The sequence below is a fragment of the Mugil cephalus genome, chromosome 1, assembly GCF_022458985.1.
Source record: "Mugil cephalus isolate CIBA_MC_2020 chromosome 1, CIBA_Mcephalus_1.1, whole genome shotgun sequence".
Taxonomy (NCBI): domain Eukaryota; kingdom Metazoa; phylum Chordata; class Actinopteri; order Mugiliformes; family Mugilidae; genus Mugil; species Mugil cephalus.
The window spans coordinates 46990003-46999445 of NC_061770.1; the positions used below are offsets into that span (position 1 = coordinate 46990003).

At 50.4% G+C, this 9443-nt stretch overlaps 1 protein-coding gene across 1 annotated transcript; it reads left to right on the forward strand.

Annotated features, from left to right (window-relative positions):
- Window positions 1–964: 964 nt before the first annotated feature.
- Window positions 965–9439, forward strand: ajuba (ajuba LIM protein). Its single transcript, XM_047585175.1, has 8 exons — window positions 965–3713; window positions 6522–6623; window positions 6779–6846; window positions 6957–7019; window positions 7820–7950; window positions 8362–8413; window positions 8623–8691; window positions 8838–9439. Exons 1-8 carry the CDS (start codon window positions 2144–2146, stop codon window positions 8967–8969), a joined length of 2187 nt encoding a protein of 728 aa, XP_047441131.1. The 5' UTR covers window positions 965–2143; the 3' UTR covers window positions 8970–9439.
- Window positions 9440–9443: the final 4 nt, after the last annotated feature.

Below are 9443 nucleotides of genomic sequence, written 5' to 3' on the forward strand. Positions count from 1 at the left end.
GAATACAATAAATAGGTCCTCTCTTTGACTTCTTCCTTTTGACTGTGTATTTACAAGATCTGAATACATGGTTGGATGAGTTGTCCCTACACCTCCCACTACATCAAAGATCAGGTCAGATTTAATTTTAATTTACTCTTTAAATGCTAGATGAAGCCTTGCAATGTCTGTACCTTAAAGCATCAATGACTGTAGTCTTTTATTTTGAAACAGGCTATTCTCCATAATAAAAAATAAGTGATGCTGAAGTAATGTTACTCAGGTTAGATTTTAGTGCAGTGTACTAGTACTTGTCTTGGGCTTTGATCACTACTTCCACAGCTTTACATGATCTCAGAGGTAGCTTTGGCCTTGGGTAGGTGTTCATTTCAAATGGCAGTGGGATAAAAAGAATAGCTTTGTGATCATTGTTAATTCAAGAACCTGTTGCTAAAGCTATGGGGTCCAATGTGGAAAGTAAATATGAAAGGACATTTTTAGTGTGTTTTAATAGTTTTTTCTTTCTTTTCTTTTTTGTAGAGAACAGGTCTCCGGGGGGGAAGAGGAGAGAGGGGGGGGGGGGGGTATCCTGCGTATGAATGACGAAAACAGTCATGGCTGGTGGAAAGGAGTTCCGGCCTGTTGGGGAAACGAGCCTCCGCCGCTGACTGATAAAGGAGCAGAGGAGCGTCAAGCTGAAGGTGCCAACACAACACGGAAATAACGGTCGGTGCGTGGCTCTACGTCAAAATAAAAAACCAACACACTTCTCCTGTCGAAAATGGTGTGAATGAACACGCATTTTAACTAGTTAGTGGCTCTAAAACTTTATATTAAAGCATCCATAACAATTTCTTTAAACACTTAACCAAATTTAACCTCCACAATGTGCGAGCCAAGCATTAGTTTAAGTTAAACACAACATTTGAGACGAAGCGGTTTATTTTGAAAAGCGGATACCGGAACTGCCCCTCTCCGCTGTGGCCAACTCGACGTAGTTGTAAAAAGAGGGGGAGGTAAGTAATTATTTAGGGGGAAGAAAGAAAGAAACAAAGTTGTCGACCGTGCAATGCACACGGGGAGGGATTTTATTTATTTCGAGCGACTCGCCTTAGTCTAGCACCGGTCTGCTGGAGATGGAAGAGTAACGGCGCGCCGGTTTCCCCTCCTCGTTTCCTCCTCTCTCTCCAAACTTCTCCGCTACTATTTGGCCGAGTCCCGGACGGAGTTTCTCCTTTGAAAAACGGGAATGATAGAAGCGGTCGAGCGCAGGCGGATGGACGGACGAGCGGACGGAGGAGTCTGAGCCAGTGCCTTGTGTGTTTTGTGTTGCCTCGGTTAAAGGTAATCGTGTGGTTTTGTTTCTTTCTTTTCCATTTTTCTTTTTTTCTTTCCGCGCACACTCATTCCCGGGATGAATGGCAGAAGTCGGACTTGTTTTGTCGTCTCCCCCGGACCCTCATGAAGCGGTGATATAGTTTGTGCGTCCCGCTGGAGCTGCCCGCTTTGTGCCGCTTCAAAAGGAGAATTCAAACGGAGACAGAGAGACAGAGAGAGAGAGACACCCCCCCACACACACACTCAGCACTGGATCACCACGACATCAAAGCGACTTTTCTGAACTACACTTCAGACGAAAACGGAGAAGATGCAGATGTGGAGCCGCGTGAGGGTCCACAAAGGAGGCCCTCCGCGACTATAGGTCACACAGAAGTGTCCTGGATGCATGTCCGTCCTGCTTCCTGGCTGGGCTGACTTGGACTCTCAGTAATTGTCTTAATAATCCCATGGATTCTTCCTCGCCTCAGCCTACCTGTTCTTGTGGGGCTTCCACATGAGGGCGAACCGGATGACTCAGAGGACTTAAGTCATGTAACCACTCTGAAATGTCTTAAAAAGTCTTATTTATCTGTTGTGTATTTATTGTGTGTGTGTATATATATAAGCGGTCCTCTTTTCGTAGCTCTGAGCTAGATTCAAGGCTGACGTTTCAACTAGGGAAAAACTGTAGATTTACTTTCCTGCTGTACATCTACCTACACTGTATTCGAGAACATTCGTTTGAAAGGGAGTTTATTATTATTATTATTATTGTTAGTTTTATTGTTTCTTTTTACAAGACTTTGCCCAGGCAGGTAAAAAAGAAACACAACGAGGCTTCATCATGGACAGGCCGATAAGCAAGTTACTGGAGAAGTTAAAGCTGACGGACTCGGGCAGTGTGAAATTCAACAGTTCGAAGAAAAAGCACGACTCTGCCAGCAACTCCAACAACAGCAACGCCAACGCTGGCGTCTCCGGAGGCGGCGGCGGAGGGGGCAGCGGTCTGCCACCGGCTCCCAGCTCTGCAGCTGCCTCGCCCTCGAGACCCGGCCAGTTCCCGCTTGCCTCCGCAACCACAAGTGATCCATGTGTTCCAGCGAGTGGTAGAGGAGGAGGCGGAGGAGGAGGGATGGGAATGGGAATGACTTCCTCTCAGCTACTCACCTCACCATCTTCTTCCTCCGCGGCGGGCGCCGCGCCTCCGGATGGCGAGCCGCCGCTTCACCCCTCCACCTTGGCCCCGCTGAGGCGTCCCTCCCCCCAGCAGCGGGCGTCCTGTTACCTGGGCGAAGGCGTGGATTCCCACCTGAGGCGCGAGTCCGGCCTCGGCCCCGACTGCGACGCCCTGGGAGCGTTCGGCTCCAAGTCGTCCCTCAACCAGCGGCGCTACTCCCTGGAGCTCCAGCAGCTGGTCAGGCGGCAGCAGCTCCTCTCGCAGCCGCCCCCCCTCTCCGCCCCTCCGCCTTACCCCACGACCGCGGGGTACGGGTCGGCCCCCAGGGGCGGCGGCGGCGGTGGCGGCGGCCTGGCGGAGCCGGGCTACCTCTCTGAGCCCGAGAGGCACAAACGCTTCTCCCTCCAGGAGGCCCTGTTCTACAAACGCCTGAGCACGGGCAGCGAAGTGTGGGACAGCCCCAGGCCGGCGTCCCTCTCTCACCCGCCGCACCGGCCGTCGGACATGACCGGGGGGAACATAGGGGGGGCGTTCTTTTACCCCCCGGGGCCAACCTTGAGCCCGTGCTCGTCGTTCAGCCTCCAGGAGTCGGTGCTGGTCAGCCCCAGGTCCAGCTTCGCCTCCAGCACGGCCAGCGGCGGCGGCGGCGGGAGCCCCATGGGGAGCCGCTGCAGCAGCAACCGGACCAGCGGCATCAGCCTGGGCTACGACTCCCGCTACTCGGCGTCCGGGGGCCTCCCCCCGCAGCAGCAGTCGCCCTCCATGCAGACGGGAGGCTCGGCGCCCGGTTACGGAGCCCTGGGCAGGGCCGGGGTCGCCTCCGTCGAGGCCTGGACTCAGTACCTGGAGGGGGGGATGCGTCCGGGCGCGCAGGACAGCCGCCACTCGTACCCGCCCGCGGTCGGCAGCCCGGCAGCGACCTGCTACCAGGCGGGTCCGGAGTGGTGGGATGAGCAGCAGGCTGGGGTCAGGGGCAAAGAGGCAAGCGGGATGGGAGAGAGGGCCCGGTACTCGGACCTGCCCGGCACCCGGTACCAGGAGGAGCTGACCCACCTCCTGCTGAGGGACGCGGCCGTGGAAGGCGGGGGCCTGCTGAAGGGCCTGATGCTGAAGGAGCAGTCTCTGACGTCGTCCCTTTCCAAACCGGGAACCGCGACGATGTCCTCGGCCGTGGGTCCAGGGAAACCTCAGGAGGACCCTGGAGTTGGGGCCGGGGAAAACCGTCAGGAATTCTTTGGTGAGATCCTTTTTTTTGTATGTTTGTTTGTTTGTTTGTTTGTTTTCTAGGCAACACAAGAAAAGCACCTCACTTCACTGAGCCAGCGCCGTCGCCGTTCGCACACGGTTTTTCGCCCCGGCGTCCACCCTCGCTGTGTTATTATCGTCGTCCCCGCCGCCCGGTGTCAGATCCCAGGTTTCCCTCTTAATGAAAGGCTGGCATGGACGGACAGATTAATAGTTGAAAGAGCGCGCGGCTAGATGGATGGATGGTGCCACGGGAGCCTGCAGAGACATGCAGGGTCATGACACACAAAGCATAAAAGGGGAGAGCTCGGGCCCTGGGAGCCGATCCAGACAAGCAGACGTGTTTTTTGGCTGAGGAGGAGAGGGAAAATGAGCGTGTAGGACACATTAAGAGATAACACATCGCCGACACAAAAATAAAAAAAGCATTAAAGCGACAAGGTGTGCGGGGACACGCCCACGCTTCCGGCTGCATCGGAGAGTCAGCTGACGGTTTCGGGGGCAGATGTCGCCGATTTGCCACCGTGCGGCGCGTAGAGGAGGCTAATGCAGCGCTCGTTAAAGGGGAAGATTGTGCTGTAACGCTCAGACACAAATTACATGGCTCCGTATAAACACAGCTCAGGCCATTACCGTGAGTCACACAAGATTAGGACTCGGGTTGTGTGTGTGTGTGGTGTGTGTGTGTGTGGAGCAGGGTATGAGTGTGTTACGGTGGCTCTGTGAATGTGTGTTGTGTGTGTACATTGTTTCTCTGTGGCTGGGTGTGTTTCCCCCAGAGTGACTTCAGGCCACAGTAACGTGCGTGTGTGAGTCATGTGTGTGTGTGTGTGTGTTGTGTGTAACGCTGCCTTGGCGTGTGCAGGGGCGGTGTGCTGCAGCCTGTTTTTCTGCTCAGGTATGTGTGCCCGGAGGGGACATGCAATACTGTACTCCTCTCAGCCATTAAAGGGAAATCAGAAGCCGTGAAGACAGACGCCCTGAGCTCAGCCAGCACTCAGGCACACCTGCGTGAAGGCGCAACGCTGAGCGGAGGAGAAATGAAACACTCCTAATTAAAAAGAAAGCGAAAAGCTGAACTGAAGAAGCAGCACCTGGTCGTGTAACGCGTCTTTTGGTTGTTTTTTCAGAATTAGTTTTACAGTTAGGAAAGGAGAGAAGAGACTCTATATGCGTTTTTTTTCTTGACATTTTCTCTCCCTAATTAGCTTTTTAAATCCCTGAAGGTCTCGTCCCTTGTTCTTAAAAAGTCCCCGGAGTCAGCCCGTTCTATATGTGGAGCTTCGAGTCGTGCCTCTTTGGTTTCTGGCTTTGGCACACACTCGCGTCCCTAAATATCGGAGGAACCGTCCAAGCTCGTAGCAACGACGGCGCAGGAATTCTTTATTTGTGTGGCACTCCCTCGGCCACATTAGAGAGAGGGGAAAAAACTCTTAAACTAAATAGACGTCAGAGGGAACGAGGCCTGGGCCGCCGCCGCTTTTCCACCTTTAGACCCTCAGAGCGGGCAGCGACATTAAGGGGCCGTTTGGGATCCGATCACAAGCGGAGGAGTTCTTCTGACCGCGTTCCTTTAGGGACATAAATAAATAATGAAATTTACACTACAGCTAATCATGTTCCGCAATCTGTCCGCGATGTCCCCATGTCTAGGCGCACACAGCGGTGGATGTTGTGGTTTGGAGACGGCAGGAAAACTGTGATCGGATCTCAAGTGGTTTCTCGAGACCCGCGTGTGTTTCGTTGATAGGTGTGAGCTGACGGACTTTAAGCCGGATACTTGCAATCTGACAAGTTCTGTTAAGATCGCGTCTGCGTTCCACGATTTGCATCGCGTCCCCACGCCCAGGTGCGCACACAGCAAACGGCCGCTGCTAACGGTTCAGGTTTGGTTGATGATTCTTCAGAGACAGCAGCTGATACGATACCCGGCCGTGCCCCAGATGATCCGGCCTGTGTTTATTTGCATAGGGAGCAGCAAACTGAGCGAATCTGGAGTGATAAGGCACATCCCGCCGCTGGGGGGTGGGGGGGTGGGAGTAGCCGGCTACACCTGTGATCTGACCACTCAGGATGTGCGTAGAAGTAGTCCTCGATACCGTCGTGTTTTTACGGTCAAAGTTGGAGCTTGATTAACATCCTCTCCGTCGACGAAGATGCTAAACGCTAAACGTGGCCCAGAAAGTGACGGCCGAGCCTTTTGTTCCTGTGACTGAAACACGTGTCATTTGATAGCGATTCGAAGGAAGCAGCAGAAGTGATCATTTACTAATTTCGTCTGTGCTTCCTGTGTAGTTATGGCCTCTTAGAATAAGGGGAGGAGGGGGGAAAAAAAGTGCCAACATGCTAAATCTCCAAATTGCTCTAAATGGAGGGTTTAAGGTGAAATTTAAAGGCAGGCCTTGGCTCCAAACACCAGAAGAAAGAGTCATTTATTTTCTGGAAGGGAAAAAAGAAAAGAGAGAAAGAAAGGAAAGGAAAGGGGGGGAAAAAAAAAAGCCAGATCCGGTGGAGTTTCCCTTTAATAACAGAGCCACCACAGACGCTGGAGTGGATGAGCAAACAGCCTGGCATGGGTAGCCGGGTTTTTAACTGTGTGAAAATCCCCTAGGTGGTGCGAACGAGAGGATTTACAAGTGTTGACACTTTGTGTGGAGTTGGATTTCAGACGCATTCCCCTGGAATGCGTCGTAAACAACGACTCCCGAGAGCCGCCGAGCGATCGCTCCCGAATAAACGCTTGTGTCTGTCGTGTTCTCACCCCCCGTCTCCCCCCTTTCCCTCCCCCTCTCCCCCCCAGGAACCTGTGTGAAGTGTGGGAAAGGCGTGTACGGGGCGGATAACGCCTGCCAGGCCCTGGACAACCTCTATCACACTCGCTGCTTCACCTGCGTGTCCTGTGGTGAGTGCCCTCCACCATCCAAACACAACAACAGCGGTGATGACGATTGGAAGCATTTCCCGAGGCTCCGCCGCTGCCACGCCTTATATAAATACATTTTCCTTAAGTGTTTAAAATGTCGTTACAATGAGTTCCACCTCTGTCCACCTCTGCAGGGCGCACGCTGAGAAACAAGGACTTCTACAACGTCAGTGGCTCTGTGTACTGTAAAGAGGATTACATGGTGAGAGCTGAGGTCACCGCGTGTTTTGTCACCCGTCTCAGACACGCCCGGAGCGGAGGCATCGGGGTTTTTTTTTGCGCCGCTGATAATCTCTTCGTTTTTAATTACAGTTTTCGGGATTCCAGGCCGCCGCCGAGAAGTGTAGCGTGTGTGGCCACCTCATCCTCGAACAGGTGTGTGCGAACGCAACCCGCGTCGGGCGAGCGCGCAAAAACGCCGCCAAACGCTTTAGAGCCAATCCACTCCAGTGGGTGCGCTAATCTCGGGTAAAGTTGTAGTTGTTTACATCCTACGTTTCCCAGAATTCCTTAAAAAGATCCCACAGAGGACGGAGAAATCCAGTGACGTCCTTCTGCCGGCTTGTGTTTGGGTTCCCACGGCGCGTCTCGACTGGAATGTTTTTCATAAATAAAGAAATTAGGCTCCGCAGTGATTATCCTAAAAACCTTTTACCATATTTGAACCTCACAATGTCTGTAATATAAATGGAAGCTGTCAGCGTGAGTGGATTAACCCCCTCCGACGAGTTCTAGGGCCACAAATGTTTATCCCCGAGCGACTGGAGAAAAGAGACGCGCTTCTGGAAATAACGCAGCTTGAAATTGTTTATGTGCTGGATAAAATCCTAATAATGTGTTAATAAATTGAATTCTTAGAGTTGGCTAATTCTGGCTCCCGCTGACGTACTCATTGTCACACAACAAGAACACGAAGACTCGTAAAGCGTCCCAGCACATCCAATAATTGCAGGTTTAAAACTGTTTGTATACATTCACTGCATTTACTTAGAAACGGCTGCAAACGAGTCAGAGAGAAAACAGCAGCTACTCAAAATCCGACTGAGAAGATGGACAGTGGAATTGATCGAGGGCGGATCAAGTTTATCCTCTGAGTGTGTGTCGGCTGTGTGATATTTACAGAAAACACAGCCGTGGTGAGCGTCTTTAACCCCTTGCTGGCTCTCGGTTCTCAGATCCTGCAGGCCCTCGGGAACTCGTACCATCCGGGCTGTTTCCGCTGCGTGGTGTGCTCCAAGGCTCTGGACGGGGTCCCTTTCACTGTGGACCAAAACAGCAACATCTACTGCGTGGCAGACTACAACAAGTGAGACTCGCTCATTTACAACAATGCACCCAAAGCACTACTACTACTACTACTACTACTACTACTAATACTACTACTACTACTACTACTACTACTACATGTGTGAAGTGTCATCTTTGTGGATTTTGGAGTAAATTTGCAATTCGTATGAATTTGTGGTCAAGAACCCTCAGTTTAAGATCTGTTATTAAACTTTACACACATTTTATTCTTTTTATATTTTTTATATATATATGTATGTATTAGTATATAAGGAAAAGACTCACAAAGGCTGACTAAAAATAGCGGTCAGTTTTATCTGTCATTGTCCATTCAAATTTAAAAACTTAATTAGACTGACAAACAGTGCTTTGTTGGAAATGTCGTATCAGAGATGTTAACGAGTTGTCATGGAACCGTTTCCTTCTGCAGGACTTTTGCCCCGAAGTGCGCTGCCTGTTTACAACCCATCTTACCTACTGAGGTGAGTTATGAGCAACATACCTCATGCATTTCTTTTGAACTTTTTTCCAAAAGAAAATCGCTCTTATTTTTTGACATTGTACCAAAGCCGTGACAGAAGAGTGTTTTAAAGTGACAGCAGCTGAAAATGCTTCGAATGGATTCGTGACTATTATTGGGGAAATACTGTTTGACCTGACTGTGTGTTTGTGTTTGTGTTTTGTGTCTCAGGGCAGTGAAGAGATCCTCAGGGTGGTGTCTATGAACAAGGACTATCACTTCGAGTGCTACCACTGTGAGGTGAGGACGGCTCTAGCTGAGAAACTCTTCCACAAATTTCTCTTTGCTTTTTGTAATTGTCTGTAAAGGTGACCTCACTTCCTCTGCATACATTCCTCTCTCCTTATCAGCCTTTTTTTTTTTTTTTTTTTGTTCTCTCTCCTCAGGAGTGTGGTAAGCAGCTCTCCGATAAGCCAGGCTCACAGTGCTTCCCTCTGGACTCTCATCTCCTGTGCCACTCCTGTCACATGAGCAGAGTGTGCAGCACACACAACATTCCCCCTCACAACACACACTGACCGGCCTCTACGTAGCTGTGGGTTCAATAAAAAAGAAAAGAAAAGCTGGTCTTAATATGCTTCTGCTGTCGTAGGTCTTCTTCTTCCACATGAAACTGCTGACGTTCGAGACATTTCCACGAGTTCACTGTCATTTTGTCTTCGATCGGTCCCTTCTGTCACGTGTACTGCCTGCTGTACTCCTGGCACTACTGCTGTACCACAGTTAAAAGGGAACAAAAGAAACTACTGCTTTTTTTTTTTTTTTTTTAACCCCAGTGTTGTTACTGTTTGCTTTGGAAGAACAAGGGAATTTGCTGAACTGTTTTGTACATACACTATTGCTAGCAAACATTTGCACTTAAAATTTGATTTTACTGTAAGAGATTTGTGAATCTGTACACGTTCTGGGGGGAAGAAAAAAAACATTTTACATTACTGTATTTTTTTTTTTTTTGTATGTTGAAATAAATGTTTTCGTTTCAGCTCAGGCTG

What these genes read in the sequence shown, in the direction of transcription:
- ajuba (XM_047585175.1), top strand. Translation starts at nt 2,144, where the DNA reads ATGGACAGGCCGATAAGCAAGTTACTGGAGAAGTTAAAGCTGACGGAC. An exon ending in AAACCGTCAGGAATTCTTTG is followed by an intron (nt 3,714 to 6,521) that starts GTGAGATCCTTT and finishes TCTCCCCCCCAG; the next exon opens with GAACCTGTGTGAAGTGTGGG. An exon ending in TGCGTGGCAGACTACAACAA is followed by an intron (nt 7,951 to 8,361) that starts GTGAGACTCGCT and finishes TTCCTTCTGCAG; the next exon opens with GACTTTTGCCCCGAAGTGCG.